The sequence below is a fragment of the Urtica dioica genome, chromosome 7 (genome assembly GCF_054948205.1).
Source record: "Urtica dioica subsp. dioica isolate 48M chromosome 7, U.dioica_male_clone48M_v1_H2, whole genome shotgun sequence".
In the NCBI taxonomy this organism is placed as follows: Eukaryota; Viridiplantae; Streptophyta; class Magnoliopsida; order Rosales; family Urticaceae; genus Urtica; species Urtica dioica.
Window position 1 is genome coordinate 20,585,944 of NC_142762.1, and position 19,250 is coordinate 20,605,193.

Here is a 19,250-nt window from a genome sequence, read left to right on the forward strand (position 1 = left end):
GTGTCGCTGAAATTATGGCTGTTCGTCGAATCTATTGAAAATTTTGATAAAAAAAAATATATGTTATGGTTAAAGAATTACCTACAATATTAAAAGAGTTAAAAAAATAAAAATTCATTAATTTCGTATTATTGAAGATAATGGGCAACGACACCTCCAAAACAACGCAATTTATGCACAATAAAATGACATGAGAAATAAAGCATCATTCATCGTCCGATATCGAGCTAATACCACGATTTCACACAATTTTCCAAAATTTAAAAATTCGTTGAAACAGCCTGCATAATAATATCTAACACTAAGTACATGTGTTTGCTCATTTTGTACAAAATTTCGGCATACGAAAAAAGCAATAGCCACATTAAGATTTGAGTAATTATATTGCTCTTTGAAGATAGTGCAAGTGATGGAGATGTCCAATTGATTACGAAGAAGATAGTTGTTTAATGTGTGTAAACAAAAATAAAAAAAAGTACTCCCATAAAGGGATAGTGGAAAACGACTACTCCATTCACAATCCAAAACAAAACAAACAGAAAACATCGACAATATAGAGTGCTGATAAACAAAAAATCGGAAGTCGACACTCGTATGACAACGTTGTACGAAGAATGTAATAGACGAAGACCCATTTCCATGGTCACCCAAAACTTTGGTCAACCATAAACCATCGAATCTAACACCACCGAAGACGTCGGAGGCCACAAAACATGTAAGCCTACCGCTATGCCATTGACTATGATGCAGCCCACCGACGATGACGTACGTTGCACCATAACAAACAACAATCCTCACTACACTTCGTCATCCATGATGTCCGGCTCAAGGTTTCAAATCTAGCTGATATCTACCTATATCTAGGCGAGATCTAGTTTTTTTTTCACACTCTCGGTACGATATCTATAATATCTCTTATAGTTTTATAAAATTTTGCAATAAGTAAATGAGATTTCGCAGAAAATTTCGTCGTTTTTAAGAAAAACAGGCGTTTAAAAAACTAGGAATTGATAGAAATTCGATCGCGATACTTATTTTTTCTAAAATAACCAGGATTTTAGCCTTAAAATTGGCTTTTCTGTTGACTCTGACCCTTTTGATTGGATTCGATCTCACTAACTCCGAAGCGTTTGCAGAGGACGTGGAAGATGTGGTTCTCGGAACCGATCCGTCCGTTCCCGAATATGGGGGCGACAGCCGTGATGCGATAGAGAGGCGCCTCCTGTCTCGAAATCCCCAAGAGCCCATTGAAGTGACGCGGTACAAAGCCGAAGATCTTCTCCACTATAAGGTCTCCATATGTAGGATAATGGCACAGTGGCATCATGAGGGGGACTGGGAAGCTATGTTGTCAATGGTGCCCACAAGAAGAGTTGTAATCTTTATATTGTACATTTGATGTAATAAAGTCTCATGAAGACTCTTGCTTGTAATTGCTTATTCATTAATAAAAAGTTGAAACGTTCATTCATTCTTCCGTGTCTGTTTGAAGCTTTATGATAAAACATTAGTCTTTAGTCCATAAACAAACTAAACAACTTACAAAGAGACAAATGTAGATTTACATGAACAAACTCTTCGTAGTTTGCTTAAAACGATACATTCGCAATCTAAGGGTCAAAGGACTATTGACATCAGTATGATTGTTAGGAGAATCTATGATGTCTGGTTATGAGGCATTGAGAGTTGGAGACTCTATAGTTCTTCTAGGTATCTTCCGAAGGTACTGAATTGACCAGTGCACTTCTAGAGACAAGATAAGAACAAACCATTTAACCTCTTATGTCTCGAAGTCACTACGTATGAATTGCATTGTGCTTACCTTAATCCTGAAATGAGACATGTCATTTCACACCTTAGTATTCTCATTTGAGAAAGTCAGAGTTCGGACTCACTATGTGATTCCGAACAAGGCCTATTGGTGAAGTACTAAGTTGTGAGAATGTCATGAGTAACTTTGTGAAGATCTCATAGATATGGAATTCATGTACAAGATTGCTGAAATGCAATGTATATCACCTCATGCTTTGTTCCTTGGAGTGTGAATAAATGAACTGGCCAGTGTCCAAATTGAGTCCTGACTCTTTTGGATGAAACAATGTGACTTGTTAGCTCCTCCTCAATACATTGTTTCTAACTTATTCACAAGCGACAAAGGAGTTGAGGAAATAACAGCTAGAAGGGTAAAATGGTAATTTTGTAAATCTCGACTAGCTGATGATATTCATGAAGGGTAAACACTGATAATATTCTGTGGATCCACTCATTACAATTAGGTTGAATTCTTGAGTAGAAAATAAATTCATTTGAACCGAGAGATTTTCAGTGTCAATTCTTTAGTGGAGTCAGTTGACATTAAGCTAAACTTGGAAAAGGTTTGTGAACTTTTGAGTCCAAGTATTTAGCTCAAGCTTTGTTCATTTGGATCCATGAGGTCACTGTCACGAATCACATCGAGTAGGAATAGTTAAACTGGAAGCTAAGTCAAAACAAGAACGAAAATTGTCAAAATGGTATTTTTGTCTTTTGAGACATAGGATGAAATGAATGTCAATAAATTTTTTGACAAGGTCATTTGATGACTCAATAACACTCGGCCATGACTTGATCATTGGGCCTTGTGGATTAATTTCATTTCATAAGAATTTTATTGAAAATTCTTAATGGGCCTTTTTCATGTTGTCATGAACAAATGAAGAAGCTTCTAGAAGCTCCTTCTAGTATGATGTTGGGCGCCCAAATACCTAAGAGAAAGAGAGAATATTGTGTGCATAAATGTATCAAGATACTTGCCAAAAAAAAAAGAGGAAACAAATTTGCATAAGGATGCTTAAGGGAATCGGCCAAGTAGACAAAAGGCAAGGCAAGGAACAAAAAAGGAAACAAATCCAAGCCTTCTAGAAGGCTGCCTTGGCCGTGTGACTTAAGTGGGAAGGAGGCAATATTTGCTCATGAATATGTGATATTCTATAGAAGAGGAAACTACCTTATTGAAGGTGAGACCTCTCCTATAAATAGGAGCCCCATTCTTCACATTTCATTCATCCCAAGTTCTAGAGATTTGAGAGCTTCTCTCTCTAGCTTGGCCGATCCTCTCTCTCTCTCTATTCAATTTCGTTTTATTGTTTTTGGCACCTACGTCCTCATTTGACCTAGAGTTTAGCTCTGCGACTTCAAGACTCGTTCTTAAGTCGTAGTGTTTAAAAGTGCCCACACACTAATTCCTTTTATTTCGAGTGATTTAGTGATAGAAACTTTCGTGGTTGCTCGAGTTGCCGAGGAAAGAAAGAGAGACGTGCTGCGAGGGAGACGAATGTTTTCAACCTTCCGAAGGCTCATCAATGTTCAAGTTTCTAAAGAGGTTAGTAAATTTATTATGCTCATATTAGTTTTATTTACATGTGCTTGCACTTTGTCTAGGTTAATAAAAATTGTTTTACTTGAAAAAGAAAATTTTTAAAATTCCGCCGCTTAACGAACCGTTAAACTTTTTCTTAAACCCTAGATCAATTCCAACAAGCTAGAGGAGCCCGGGCCCTTGATATCGACAACCCCAGGAGACACGGGACAGGCGAGCCCACGGTGGAGTCTCTAGCGAATATCCTTAAAGATTTAGAGGAGACGGGTTCATTATCGGACTCGTTTTCTTTTTTAAAAGACAAGGTAAGGCATCGTTTGCCCTAATGATGGTCTTTCTGATCTCATCCGTATTCCAAACAGGGGGTCTAAAATTGACATTTTTTCAACACTAATGCTCATTTCTTTGAGAACGACCAACGAGCTTGTCTTAAACTAATATCAAGTTACGAGGGAGCTATGATTTCTGATAAGCTACGATATATACAATTATTTTGATATATGTGTATAATTATTTTTTTATTATATATTTTATAAAATATCCGTCGATATCTCCATTGGTATTCGATATCTCAGTAAAGTTATTATTGGTAAGTCGGTAGCGGTATTTCAAATAACTATATAATCTCAATAAAATTGGACTATCGATATTTGATCGATAACGATATTTGAATCATTGGTCCCGGCTATGCATACTCTCCACTTTTCTAGTCACGCCAAATTCATTCTATCTAGTCCTTTGAAATTTATCCTTATTTCTCCTCCTTCTTAAGTCTAATGTTAGCCGACACGAACCCCATGGGAGAAAAGAATGGAGCCGGCACTTATTCGGTCCTTTGCCAAAAACTTTAAAGTTTAAGAATAAATCCCATTTTTACCCCATGGACTCGTACCTCGATTATATTTCGCCCCATGGACTCGAAAATGTTGCAAAACTCATCTCACAACTCAAACACGTGTTACAAAGCCCCACTTCCGTCAGTATTTGGACGTTAAGTTTAACTTTTGATGACGTGACAAGATTTTAAAGGGTATAAGAGTATTTTCTATTATTCTAAATACTTTTAATATTTAAATATTGTTATAAGATATATTAATTGTTATTAAATAATTAAATATTTATATTATTCTCTCTCTCACATCTCTCTCTCTCTCTCTCTCTCTCTCTCTCTCTGTTTCCTTTCTTCTTCTTCTTTTCTTCTCTACGTTTTTTCCTTCCATCAAAATACAGCATTATTATCAAACCCAGGTATGCCAAACAATAACAATCCTCCTGAACCCTGTAACCCAACCAAATAAGAACACACTTCATATATAAGACTAAACCAAGAAATGACCTATAAAATCAAACCCAGGATTTCAATACAGAATATAGCAATATCAAAACCAGGCATGCCAATATTAGGTTCCATTGGCAAGCGCATTTGCAGATCCGGGAAGCATAGGTCACGAAGACCGCTGGAGAGAGCTTCGCGAACCCGGGAAGCTTCACAGACCCGAAGAGAGACGTCCAAAGTCGGATCTCGTCGATCCTCGTCGCGCGGTCCGAGAGACAGAGACGTCTCCGAGCGCCGCCCCTCCACGCAACACAGATCCAAGCAAGAAGAAGGCCGATCGAGTGGTGAAGTCCCGTCCACACCTGGGTCACGCAAAGAGGGGAACTTCGAGACCCTACAGTCGCGTGGACCGCAAGAAGAAAGCCGAGCGCGAGGAACCCCGAAGAGAGGAAGGGTCGAGCTCGAGGAATCCAATGGCGTGATGGCGAGCCGGCCGAGGGGACGCGAAGTCGCGACCGGGTCCGAGACGGTCTGGTCGCGCGAAGGAGATCGGAGCGAGGCCGGAGAGCTGCGCAGGCTGTGGGGAGCTTCGGGGAAGTGAGAAAAGAGAGAGAATAAAAGAAATATTTAATTATTTAATAACAATTAATATATCTGATAACAATATTTAAATATTAAAAGTATTTAGAATAATAGAAAATACTCTTATACCCTTTTAAATATTGTCACGTCATCAAAAAGTTAAACTTAACGTCCAAATATTGACCGAAGTGGGGTCTTGTAACACGTGTTTGAGTTGTGAGATGAGTTTTGTAACATTTTCGAGTATAAGAGGCGAAATGTAACTGAGGTACGAGTCCATGGGATAAAAATGAGATTTATTCAAAGTTTAAATAGCAATTTTGTAATCGAATTATTATTATTATTATTATTTATTTTGGTATCTGGGAAGTTCTTCAACTACTTTTACTCGTAACAAGTATATAACTGCAAAGAAAATGCATCGGGTAAGCAACGTGTAACAAGACGATTGCCACTAATGGATGTATGCATCTAATTGTAGCAACCAATAAGGTAAGGCTTTAACCGAACTGGATAATCCGACATATGACAAAACAAAACAAAACTAGTGAGAACTCGAATTATGTTTTAACGAAAAGAAGAGAAAAAAAAAAAAGAAGAGTCCATCCACATTCATTGACTTGACAGAATCAGTTTCCCAATTGAGAGGGTAAATATATAAATAATAAAACTGAGACGCACATACGCGACCAATCATTTTCTTGGTTTCACTATTCTCACTCTTTTTCTTCGTCTCCTTCTCGGGCGGTAGTGAGAGAAGAAAGAAAGAAAGAAATGTCAAACCTCCATGGCCAGATCAGAGCATCTTCTTCTCTCCTCAAGCACCTCAGGACCAGGATCGGCAGCTTGGTCTGTCCTCTCACGTCCCAGACCAGATCGTTCACCACTCTCGAAGGTCACAGACCCTCCATCGTCCACAAGCGAAGCCTCGACATTCTTCACGACCCTTGGTTCAACAAGGTCACACTCCGTGAACTCGCCTTTGTAGAATCGATTGACCTATTTCGTGCTTTTTTTGGTGTTGAGTTTAGTTTCTGTTTCTGTTTGTTTTGGTGGTGATTAGGGAACGGCTTTCACGATGACGGAGCGGGATCGGCTCGATCTCCGCGGGCTTCTTCCGCCGAATGTCATGTCCACGGATCAGCAAATCGAACGCTTCAGTAAGTTTCCGATGTATTTCTGTGATCTCTCTTTCCACAATTGTGTTTTACCTCCCTTAAATGCGATGAGAATCACAGTCTAGGTTGTGGCCAGTGAAAAAACGATTGTACATGAAAAACGACTAGATGAATAGATCTACTAACGGATAGTACTTAGTCCAGGCTTAGAAACTATTTGGCCAGTCCAAATTATGCGATCTGAATAGTCAGCGTAATGAATTGAGTTTGTGTATGGTCAGCCTTTGAGACTATCTTCTGGATCAGTCACTCCTCGGCTCACTGGTTGCTTAGTTTCAGGTTGCTCTTATGTTTGTATAGTTCTGTCGTGTGGGTTCAGGAATATTGGTTTTGAAATTTATGAATACACAGTGGTCGATTTGAAGAGGCTTGAGGTGCAAGCAAGAGATGGACCTTCTGATCCGTATGCTCTGGCAAAATGGCGTATACTTAACCGCCTTCATGACAGAAATGAGACGATGTATTACAATGTAAGTTAAGAGAAATATCTTTGATAAGGCACTAACTTGGTAGTTTTATACTATAATGCATAGTTTTCTCCAGTTTATGCTAGTTTAGGTTGTTTCATATCTTGGAACTTATATTCTCTCCAAAAATCTGACAGGTCTTGATCGCTAACATTGAGGAATATGCTCCGATAGTTTATACGCCGACAGTGGGTCTTGTATGCCAAAACTACAGTGGCTTGTTTAGAAGGCCCCGGGGCATGTACTTCAGTGCAGAGGACCGTGGAGAAATGATGTCTATGGTTTATAATTGGCCAGCCGAGCAGGTAGAACTTGGACTCTATGAATCCACTATGTGATCAAAATTTATATTACATTATTCTTATACGTTATTTGTACTTTTTGAAATTTGAATCATGTTGCCTGCCAATTTTATGTGATTCGTGGCTCTTTATCAGCTCAGTAGGAATATATGTGTGTACTGTGGCATTCTAGCATATGACTTATAAGATTTAAGCGTTTCTATGCAGAATTTATTGTTTCAGCATTACAGTTAAAACTTAAATGCATGAATCTTTCTGTTCAGTGTCTGGAGTGTTTGTTGTAGTTGAATGTGTATGTTTGAACTTGTTCCAAAATTGTTGGAGTGAGTAATTGCAGTTTTAATTTTCAATCCATTGCAATGTAATGGTTGTCTTATTCTTATTCGGATCAGTAATTAAAAAACTCAGTCCCCTTTTTTTCACCTTCTCAATACTTTTTGTTTCTCATGCGCAGGTGGATATGATTGTTGTTACAGATGGAAGCAGAATATTGGGTCTTGGAGACCTTGGCGTACAGGGGATTGGAATCTCAATTGGGAAGCTTGACTTATACGTGGCAGCGGCTGGAATAAATCCTCAAAGGGTACATTTTTTTTTTTGGAAAAACCTGCATATGTTATCATGAGAAAATGAGATTACTGTGCTTCTAGCTCGTATGGTTAAAATCCAGACGACTTTCCCATGCTTTTGTGTAAAACTAGCACTCACCTTAGCTACAAAGATTAACTTGTACGATTAAAGAAAACTGGATCAAAAAGTTTTCCCTCGGTTGAAAATTAAACTTGCCTTACCTATGTCAGATGACTTAAATGGTTTACCTTTACCCGTCTCATGCTCGTGAACAAGGCTACCGTAAAAAGATATATATGCTAAGAAAAAAAAGAAGTGTATTGTGTTTTTCATCGGGCGCTGAATGAAAGAACAGGTACTTCCTGTCATGATTGACGTTGGAACAAACAATGAGAAGTTGCTCAAGGACCCCATGTGTATGTGTCCTCTTGCAATCAATGATCAATAACAATAAGCATCGCTAGTATTCTGTGTTCCCCTGTTTATTAACGGGAACACAAATTTGGATTTTGCTCCAGATCTGGGATTGCAGGAACATCGTCTTGAAGGTGATGAATATCTCGCTGTCATCGATGAATTTATGGAGGCAGTATTTACTCGGTGGCCTCATGTCATTGTGCAGGTATATAAATTTCCCTAATAGCTTATGAGCACCACTAGCGTTCCATTCACTAAGATGATACTTTCTATCTGTGAAGTTTGAAGATTTCCAAAGCAAGTGGGCATTTAAGTTATTGCAGCGTTACAGAACTACTTACCGGATGTTTAATGATGATGTCCAGGTAATCAACTTGATTTGCTACACCATACCATTTCTCTAATTAAATGGTTTTCCGTGGCCAAATTATGATTCTCTCAATAGAAATAGATCTTTGCGCCACCCCAGCTCTAGTTTTGACACCTCTATATTTTTTTGTTTTTGGTTGCATTTCGATCCATAAGAAACCATGGTAATGTGAAAACTTAAACAGTCACTTATAGGGTTCCGTTTTTTAAAAAAAAAAAAAAAAAAAAAACCCTTAATAGTGTTCTCTTGTTCAGAGTGATTTGATAGTTTCTAGACTTGAGTTGTGGAAATGTAAACACACAGGGAACAGCAGGAGTAGCAATTGCTGGTCTTTTGGGTGCAGTCAGAGCGCAAGGAAGGCCAATGATTGATTTCCCTAAACAAAAGATCGTTGTTGCTGGTGCTGGGAGGTTAGTTAACATTAGTAACTACTCTCTGGGAATGTCTACAGAAATGTGTGAAAAATAAATAATTAACGACATCAATAGTTGATGTCATCAAAGAAATAAGTCATGCTGTTCCCCCATTGCCTATTCGAACCGTTATCTTGTTACAAGACTCGAAAGTTACAAATTAATAAAAGTGTGTAGCTGAGCATGGAGTTTTTCTTTGATTTAAGAGTGAAAATAGAATATAAATGTTGTATTTTTCACTGTTAATCAATTAGTCTAGTTTATACATGTAGTTTGAAGTTCTGGGTATGCAAACTTTTTTTTTTTACTTGTATATAATTGAGCAGTTGATTAAAATACCAACAAGGGCGTTCAATATCAAACAATTGTCATTATTTTGATTTCGGATTATCAGGTTAACTGGTAAATGGATTGATATAAGAGATCATAGCATAACAAGAGTTTGTTTGTGGGAATTTATTGCTACTCCAGTGCAGGAATTGGAGTTCTTAATGCTGCCAGGAAAACAATGGCGAGGATGCTAGGAAATAATGAATCTGCATTTGAGAGCGCACTGAGACAGTTCTGGGTAGTTGATGCCAATGTGAGTTCATTAGCGTAGACAATTTCAAGTCTACACAGCTGTCACTGAATGTGGTCAACTTCTGATAAGAGCCTGATAATTTTATGATATGAATTACAAGCTAAACGGGTATTTAGAAACTCAGAAAGTCTACACCAGCATTAGATTTTTAAATTTTATTTAAAAGCGGTGAATTGAATTATAAAGCTGTATCACACATCCCCAATTCGAAGAGCACATTCGAGCTTTATTTTCCTGTGTTAAGCAAGAGTCGATTATAAGTTGTATTTAGATTGTAATTTTTTGCATTTCTGGAGTTTTCTTTAACTTTGATTGAATTATCAGACGGGATTAGTGTAACTTTACCACCATGTAAATCCAGGGTCTGATCACAGACGAGCGTGAAAGTCTTGACCCCGATGCCCGCCCTTTTGCAAGGAAGATTAACGAAATTCATCGCCAGGGATTGTGGGAAGGTGCAAGTCTTGAGGAAGTGGTTAGTATATTTTATTGTTCTCCAGTTTATCCAAGTGTAAAAGTGATATCAATATTTTTTATTTTCATCAGACCTGATAAGTCTTAGCCAATGGAAAGGTCACTTCATCACATGCTGTGATATCCTCCATATTTCATATCGTCATGATCTGCAACCACATTGATCGTTAATTCTCACTGATCTTTCCAACCAGGTAAAGCATGTGAAGCCTGATGTGCTTCTTGGATTATCTGCAGTTGGTGGGTTGTTCTCAAAAGAGGTCTGTTGAATCACTGTTATATGCATCTGGGTTATATTTACATTGACACTCATTGAACAAGATAACTGTAGGATTTCCTATTTTTCGGTTTTCTTCCCTTTTTGAATGATCGCGAGTCTGGAAGAGAAGTTAAATAGACAATACCTTCCATATCCTGGGCATTGTTTGTTATCCACACTTCTGCAAATCACGATATACTTTCCATATGATTAGGATCAGATACTCTGTTTTTGGTTCAAGTTGTCATAAGGCGATTTACAATCATTGTTTGTAAAGCATCGCATTATAATTTCAGAATTAAACTGGGTAACTCTTTTTCTCTTGCAAACTGATGTCATTCAAATATTACTTTGTAGGTACTAGAAGCCCTCAAAGGTTCAACTTCAACCAGACCTGCTATATTTGCAATGTCAAATCCTACCAAAAATGGTACTTTTCCTCGTCCTCTTCCTCTTTAATGGGATGGAATTTATGATAATGCAACTTTTCCAGGTTCTAACGTAAGTCTCTTATGGGTCCTTTTGTTGTGGTTAACAATACAGCTGAATGCACTCCTGAAGAAGCATTCTCCATTGTGGGAGACAATATTGTATTTGCCAGTGGAAGTCCATTCAAAAACGTAGATCTTGGTAAGGATTTGCATAACTTTGTTCTCTCTTTCACTGCATTAAATGACCGGAATTGCATCTCTGAGAGCGATCTCCTTACATTCCCTCAATTCTGTTTCTCTTTGATAGAATGCATAAAAAGTTTTGGTGCAAAACAAGGTTAAGAAAGAAAGTGAGTAGACAAGTGGTCTTTAGAACTTTTCTCCTGTGAGTGAGGAAAAAGTAATTGAGGTATGGGGGTGTGCACAGATTGTTGCAGGCTAGGCTTTGAAAGCTTTTTATCTTTTGAAAAAAATATGCCAGTGCATTTGGATATTACTTTGCCGAGTGATTGTAGAAGCAGAGGGGTGATAGGAGGGTGGGATAGGAGTGAATAGCTTACTGCATCAAAGCATTGTAAAACGAGGGTGGTACTCAATCAGAAGAAAATGGAAAAGAATGAAAATTCTTTACGAAAAAAAAGGGGATCTTGACATAATAATGGGTCTCAATATTTTGTTCTGATAAATTAATCAAAATATTAAGTAACTAAGCCACCAAAACTAATTAGTAGAGCGGTTAGCAATCTAAGTTTTATTTTCAAGTTATTGATGAGAACGAGTATTTCCAGGAAATGGTCACATTGGGCACTGCAACCAGGGTAACAACATGTATCTATTTCCAGGGTAAATTTTTGTACACTCTCGCTATCTATAAATAAAAACTTAAGAGAAAGTCATATTCCTTAATTCTGATAATACTAATATTGTTTTGTGCAGAATTGGACTTGGTACTCTACTATCTGGCTCCAGGATAGTCTCTGATGGCATGCTTCAAGCTGCAGCTGAGTGGTAGTCTCATTTATCACTCTAATCTTCTTGTCCAACTGAAACTTGACCTTTATCTATTATTATTTAAACATTTTATGGGTACATATCATGTAGTGCCATCAGTTACATGATATCAGTGTACATTTTAGGTAGATAATACAAATTTATCCACTAGACTATTGATTATACAAATATTTTTCCACGAAATATCTGAAAAAGTAAAATAATGAACAAAAAATGAAAAGCAGAATTATAAATTGAGAACTGAGTGCCATTTCGGGGAGAGAAAAAATAAACCCTTGTAACTAGAAAGAGTCGATCTTTAAATGTTCTTTTATTTTATTTTTTAACGTTATAAATACCCTTTGAATTATAGATTAACTGCAAGGAAATTCGTAACTTTAAATCTTAAATTATTACTGTATTTGAAGTGGAAAATTGTGAATTGTATTCTAATGCGTTGAATTTGCATGATCTGCAAGCCTCGCTGCATATATGACAGAAGAAGATGTCGCAAAGGGTGTAATATATCCCTCCATTTCAAGGTACACCATAGTCTCATAAACTTCCATAGTTTTTTTTTTTTTTCACTCATATAAACCATCTTCTCTCTTTTAAACATTTATTATAAATGTGCAGCATAAGAGACATAACAAAGGAAGTTGCTGCGGCTGTTGTAAAGGAAGCCATTGAAGAGGATCTTGCTGAAGGATACCGTGAAATGGATGCACGAGAGCTCCGTAAACTTAATCAGGTTTTCATTTTAAACATATATACATTATATGTGTAGTCACATAGTAATCCTAGTCCATTAGTGTATTTCAGAAGAGGAGAGAAATACGACTACTGAGAACAAAATGCACGAGTAGTTCAACTTCAACAATAGGGTGAACTAGAAATATTGTTCTTGTAGCATTTTAGTACTTAAAAATAAAAATAACAATTCTATGATGAAATTTAATCACTTAAGCAGCTTAAAATATATTTACAAATTGAAGTAACTTGTCATATAGCTAAATAGCTAGAATACATTTGTTCAAAAAATAAAAAATGAAAAAAATAACAAATTGAACGACAAGTATATTCTTAACTGGGAAGTATATCATAAGGAGCTATAGGTTATTGGTCGGATTTTTAATTTATTCAGAATATTTTTCACTATGTATATAAAATTATAGCTATCCATTGCACATTTATGTTAACTTTTATTTTGTTCCAGGAGGAGATTGCAGAATACGTCAAGAACAACATGTGGAGTCCAGACTACCCATGTCTGGTTTACAAGCAGGATTGAAGTCCCAACCAACTTTGATTATTAACATTTAGATGATAAAAAATAAATTCAAAAGTGTTGTCCGCATCTGATAATGGAATAATTTATTATTTCCCTCTTTTCTCCTCGATTTGTAGGGCCCACTCTGTGTATCTGTATATTATTAACTGCATTTCTTTATCTTCCTATAAGTAATAAATATATTTTCAGTTTTTGCTTTTTAATTATAATATTGATATAGCTTTTTTTTTTTTTTAAAGAGTTGATTTTTTTTTTTTTTTAACTGACAGGTGTTTGATAAATTGTTTGTAAAACAGTTGCTGGTAACAAAAGTTGATTTAGCGTTTGGTAAAATAAATATATTATAGTAAAAAGATTAAAATAGACATGTTCTTAAAAATTAAATAATAAATATTAATATGCTTATTTCTATGCATATATATATATATATATATATATGAATTATAATTATAAACTAGATAAATATGGACAATGAAAATTTATTTTATTTTATTATAAAGTTATTTTAATTATTGACAAAAATTTAAACTACAAATTTATCGTTTCTATTAAATTTGCAACAATCACATCTCTTAATTTGTTCATACTACTCGAAGAAGTCTGACACTCTCATCTTGATCTTCAGTTGTGTCGTTTTCATCCTGTTTGTCATCGTCCTCTGTCTCATTGAATATTTCAAAATCCATCTCTTGTCTTGCATGCATTCGAATATAGTTATGCAGTGCCATAGTATCGATAACTATTTTTACTTGATTTTTTTAATGGATAACTCGGCATGACATTCAGGATTCTCCATCTTTTTTTTCCACATGACAAAGCTCCGCTCGATGACCTTCTTAGAGAAGAATGTGAGCGATTGAAGATTTCTTTGCTTGTAGTAGGTTGAGTTCTTCTCGCACGAAAATGCTCTTGATGGTATATTTGACCTTTATACGGACCAAGATATCCAGGCAAACTAGGATAGTCAATGTCTACCAGATAATACTTTCTTGTAACAGATCAAGTTGAATAAAATGATTTAGTTTAAACGGTATACAAGATAAAGCTACAAAAAAAAAATTATAGTCATACCTTCTGAAGGTTTTGAAAAGTTAATCTCAGTATCCCGAAGAGCGGCAGAGAAAACCCTTGAATCATGCACACTACCTTCCCAAGCAGCATACGCAAAAGTGAATTTCATATTAAAATCACATACAACCAGTACATTTTGAGTTGGAATCTTCTTTCTACCGATAACCGGTACTTGATCTGTATGAGGTAAAGAAGCTGGAACGTGAACACCATCTATAGTACCAATGCAATCTTTAAAAAATAAATATATCAATTAAAGTATACAAATTTTGTAATACGATAGATGAAAATAAATCACAAAAGTATGATCATAATACCTTAAAATGTGGCATATATCTTGAATCGTTGCTATTTCTTTGGGAGTACTCTTACATAATGGATCAGCAGGTTTTATGACATCGACTCCCATGAGACATAATATATCCACCGTCTCCAAAAAAATATAGACTTATCATCTCACCAGAATGTTGAAACATCTCTTGCACTAATCGGTTTCCTAGACCATGTCCTAGAATCGTTAGAGTCATTCCTAAAATCTCCAATGCAGTCATATGTATTGAACCTTTGAATCCGTAACTTGTTTCCAAGTTATTGCACAAACTTATGAAAACCTCTTTTTCCATCCTGAACATTCTTTGGCACCGAATTTTGTTTCCCCTCAACATCTCTTGAAAGAAAATATGCCCCGTATTTTTCTTAATCCATACAAGGAACTTTACGAATGTATGTATCATAATAAATTTGCATCAAATGAGCAGTTTTCCGTATAAGGACAATGCGTTCGTTATTTTCCTTTTTGGCAATAATTTCGAACTCATCATCTGATGTGATATCCATTTGTTCCTGAAAATAAATATGTAATATCGTAAGTCTAAATAACATTCGATTCGATGAAATCATTATTGATACTAAAAAAGTAACTTAATATGTAAAAAACAAAAAAGTAAGAAACCAAGGAATTTAAACGTGACTAGCGTTCTCGTATTACATATTTGATTATTATAGTAAAACAAAATAAAAAACAAAGGGAAATTAATAAACCAACAAATGCAAAACAATGAATGTAGTTCTCATATAAGATCGCTTATTAAATACAATTGATTAAAAATTCAAAAGCGCGACACATTTGGAGCTCCTCCAAGACTAGAACCATAAACTAGATTATACTCGTAAGTGAGTCAACAGTTTTGAGTATGTGGATCATTCATCGTTGCAAACATCTCTCTCTTCTCACGACTCTGAAATAGGTCGGTCGCAAAAAGCCACGTTGGATGTCCTATTTCAATACCAGGCAATGACAAAAACAACTTTCATTACTTCAGCGATACTAGTACCATGCAAATCTTTGCGTACTACGTATATGGTGTCGCTTCGCTCTTCTGCTGCCTTTACAAGACGTTCAATTTGAGAGGCTAATTTGGCCGCTCCACCAACTTTGCTCCTTCCACCAGTCTTTTTAAACTTTGGAAAATTATTGAGGTCTACGAGATTTTTGTTGTTGTTGTTCACATTCTTATGAGGATTCGACTGAGATACTGGATCCTCTGATTCATCACTTCTTTCTTCTGAGATGTCAGCACTAGAAAATGTCTCATTACCATCGTAATGACGATGGTTAATTGTAGATAAAAATGCATATACTCCAGTTGCAACTATATCCTTGAACATCGTATCTAGTTTATCTTCAAAGTCTGGAGAAATGCCTTCTTTGCGAAATTTTCCGAATTTTTTATTCTCCTACAAAAAAAAAGTGTTATCTTCGTTGTAATTTGAATTTTAAGTTTGTAAATTTAATTTTTTTTTTACGATACAAACCTTTATTTACTACCCCACCACTCTTCACTTGCATCGACTGTATTGTTGTTACCATTCCATCCAATGTCAATTTCTTTTCCGATCAATTGATTCCAGAGTTTCCATTCACCTTTCAATAACTCACAAGCTTATTTTTCAACTGAGCTTTATCGTATATAAATATTTTTCACCATATTCTCCCATCCTATTTTGGTGAAGCTTGTTCCCGGTCGATGTCCAGCCTCAATCTCCGCAATACAAACGTCGCATAAGATAGCAACCGCATCATTATCTCATATTGCTTTTGGTCGAGATCGTGTATCTTGATTTTCAGTCATCTACAAATATAGATTTAATTCAAATAAATTTTTACTATAGCAACAAAAGAATATTTAAAAAATGAATTATTTGTACATATAACATATAAAAATAGTAAATACTTAACTTTCAAAGAGAGATTCAATTTCTGTAATGTTTTATTAAAAAATTATTGACTCTGATTGTTGAAATAACTCAAGAAAGCCGGTTAAAAGTGTATTTTCACTATGCTCTAATCTTTTCTATACTCTAATATTTTCACTATTTTATAAAAAATAATTATTGACTCTAGTTGTTGAAATAACTCAAGAAAGCCGGTTAAGAAGTGTATTTTCACTATACTGTAATCTTTTCACTATACTCTAATATTTTCATTACACACTATATTTTCACTATACTCTAATATTTTCATTACACACTATATTTTCACTATACTCTAATATTTTCACTATATTTTCAATATAACACATAGTATTGCAAAAGTGTTAATTATTATTTGGGTTATTTTTAATTGTTAAATAATTAGGTATTTTAACTATATGGTATCTTAACACATGCGTATATTAAAGTGGAATTTGCTGCTGAAGTCACAACAGCAGCACATTATTTCATTTGTATCACAAATGAGTCTAAATTGCATTCGTGTTTTTATTTTGCATATTTGTCACCTATACAATGTCTTAATTACCCTTGCCACTGAAACACACAGTTAAATCTCTCCCTCTCATCGCCGCGAGATCTTTCACACACACACACATAACTTTTCTCTATCATAATTTTCACAAACATTTGGTGCGCAGTGGAGGATCGGAGAAGATGAGCCGATCGTGCCTGGGAGCGGTGGTGATGGCGGCTCTGGCGGCGTCGATGGTGGTCCTTCCGTTGGTGTTGCCGCCGCTTCCTCGCCGCCATCGATGCTTCTCTTCTTCCCCGTCGGAAAACAATCACTCCGTCGTCCTCTTCTTCCCCGATTCCTTCTCGATCTGGCTCCCGAGCCTCGCCGTCGACCACAGCCCCGACGGCCTCGCGTTCTCGTCGCCGTCGCCGGTGGTCTCCGCCGGAACCAGCCTCTTCCTCGCCGACGACGACGATCGGAGAATTCTCTTCTCTAAGCTCCCGATTCCTTCTCTATCTGCTTCCCGAGCCTCGTCGTCGACCACAGCCCCGACGGCCTCGCGTTCTTGTCGTTGCCGCTGGTGGTCTCTACCGGAACCAGCTTCTTCCTTGCCGACGACGAACTCACAATTGCCGCCTTCGCCGGAGTTCGGGATCGCGGAGATTCTCCGGAACCGGTGGTGGTGCTCGCCGGAGCAGGCGATTTGGCTAACAGAGAAGCCATGGACGAATCGGCGGAGTGGAGACTCAGGTTCAACGAGGAAGCTGAGAAAGCTCGTTGGTGAGCGGGCGAGCTCAATCAGGTAACAATGGCTTTGTATTAGGGTTCTTCATCGTCAATTTGTGCTTCTGTTTGTGTTAATGCTTATGTTTGTATCGTGAAATGGATTGATTATAATTTGCGAAGAACCGATTTTCGTTTCTGATCTTTGTTGAAATGTGCAATTGAATTTCTGATAAATCAAGTCTGAGACTGTTGTATTATCTAGGAATTTTTTATAAACTGTGAATATTCGTTTGTTGTGTTAAATTTTTCACTGTGAGTATACGTTTGTTATTATAAAGATTAACTGCGAGTATACATTTTGCTGGGAAGGTGTTTTGGTGATATATTTTATGAATGTATTTTGCAGAACATGGAGATATGTGCATATTATTTGAGGATGAAATCTGTATATCATCAATGCTTTCAGATGCGTGTTACAATGACCGATATTATGTTTGATGTAAACTTCTCGAAGTATTGTGATGAAAACGTACCTCAAAGTTCTAATTTCCTTGCTGAGATTGAGTCCTATCTCATGAATGTTATAAAAGGTTTGTATTTGGTTATATATTTTATTATATATTTGGTATAGTTTCTATTGGTTATTACATAATTATAATTTTTTTATTTTTAACAGGACAAATTATATCAAACACACAGAATTGGGAAGATGTGGATTTGATTCTTATTCCCCTCAAGATTTCAATTGTTGGAGCAGATAGGTTTTTCCATTGGTCTCTGTTTCCCATATAGTCAGTCAGTGGCAAGATAATAGTTTTTGATTCATCTATTGGTCGTGAGAACAATAATTTGATGAAAAAGTGTGATATGTATTGTAGACAGATGCCTAAACTTCTCTCTAAGATAAAAAAAATCAGAATAAGAAGTCAGTTGTCCCAAATGTGTTCAAGCCATATGACTTGGTTTTTGCTGATACACCCAAACGAATAAATTAGTAAGTTGTTTTCATTCTTTATTTTTTCATTGTAACTTAAATTTCTTTTTTGTATGTTTAGTAATTAATTATATTCTGAATTTTATCATTGTTAGTTTACTCATTAATTACTGTAATATTTTTCTTGTTTTTTGTCTTTCAGTTTTGATTCAGGTATCTATGTTGTTGGATTTGCCGATTTACTTATTTCAAATCGTCCTATTGTGCAAATCGAGGAAATAGGCATCAATAATCTCCGGTTGAAGTACATCACTCAGCTTTGGAAACACGCCATGGATGGAAGTTATAGAGATCAACAATTTGAGAACATTTGTCGATCTGGAACTTGCACTTACACTCGTTCTCGTTGTTGAAGTTCAAGATTTGTAGTAATATTTGTATTTAGTATTAGATTTTATTATATCACTAACTGAAATGGTCTTTCTATTTTATTCATTAGATTCTGTTAATTATCATAATTTTTTATTAAGAACTATTTATAAATATGTTCTGTAAAAAAGGATAAGGATTTGAGTATGGTACAATTCTAGTTTCTTAAATGTTGATTTGACTTTATTTGTTTGTGTAAATAATTAAGTGTGGATCTCCCCTAATTTTTATTAATTTGTTTTGTTCAGATGCTTGATTGATGTTCATATATATTACTTTAAATTATATGTATTTTGTTTTGTTAGTCCCCTTCAAACTGTTTGAAATTTGTTCTTTAATTCTAATTTTTGGTGTATAAATAAATCTATATTAGACTACTTTATTTTTATGTAATTTGATAC

The 19,250-nt window shown here is 35.9% G+C and overlaps 2 protein-coding genes across 2 annotated transcripts; both read left to right on the plus strand.

The window, feature by feature from the left end:
• The first annotated feature begins 729 nt into the window (after positions 1 to 729).
• Positions 730 to 3,718, plus strand: LOC149390363 (putative mitochondrial protein AtMg01010). The gene is made up of 3 exons (XM_089619756.1): positions 730 to 830; positions 1,054 to 1,347; positions 3,525 to 3,718. Exons 1-3 carry the CDS (start codon positions 730 to 732, stop codon positions 3,682 to 3,684), a joined length of 555 nt encoding a protein of 184 aa, XP_089475882.1. The 3' UTR covers positions 3,685 to 3,718.
• Positions 3,719 to 5,870: 2,152 nt separating this feature from the next.
• On the plus strand, positions 5,871 to 13,164 carry NAD-ME1 (NAD-dependent malic enzyme 1). The gene is made up of 19 exons (XM_089619144.1): positions 5,871 to 6,176; positions 6,280 to 6,376; positions 6,746 to 6,864; positions 6,999 to 7,166; positions 7,618 to 7,746; positions 8,089 to 8,149; positions 8,252 to 8,355; positions 8,432 to 8,515; positions 8,824 to 8,930; positions 9,405 to 9,516; positions 9,878 to 9,991; positions 10,185 to 10,250; positions 10,607 to 10,679; positions 10,793 to 10,879; positions 11,469 to 11,523; positions 11,617 to 11,688; positions 12,150 to 12,212; positions 12,307 to 12,421; positions 12,887 to 13,164. Exons 1-19 carry the CDS (start codon positions 5,991 to 5,993, stop codon positions 12,959 to 12,961), a joined length of 1,887 nt encoding a protein of 628 aa, XP_089475270.1. The 5' UTR covers positions 5,871 to 5,990; the 3' UTR covers positions 12,962 to 13,164.
• Positions 13,165 to 19,250: the final 6,086 nt, after the last annotated feature.

Excerpts from the sequence above, each read along its gene's own strand:
- LOC149390363 (XM_089619756.1), top strand. The coding sequence starts at position 730 with ATGCCATTGACTATGATGCAGCCCACCGACGATGACGTACGTTGCACC. Across the intron at positions 831-1,053 it reads TCCATGATGTCCGGCTCAAG|GATTTTAGCCTTAAAATTGG; the intron begins GTTTCAAATCTA and ends TAAAATAACCAG. Across the intron at positions 1,348-3,524 it reads GAGGGGGACTGGGAAGCTAT|AGGAGCCCGGGCCCTTGATA; the intron begins GTTGTCAATGGT and ends CCAACAAGCTAG.
- NAD-ME1 (XM_089619144.1), top strand. The coding sequence starts at position 5,991 with ATGTCAAACCTCCATGGCCAGATCAGAGCATCTTCTTCTCTCCTCAAG. Across the intron at positions 8,150-8,251 it reads GTTGCTCAAGGACCCCATGT|ATCTGGGATTGCAGGAACAT; the intron begins GTATGTGTCCTC and ends ATTTTGCTCCAG. Across the intron at positions 9,517-9,877 it reads TCTGGGTAGTTGATGCCAAT|GGTCTGATCACAGACGAGCG; the intron begins GTGAGTTCATTA and ends ATGTAAATCCAG.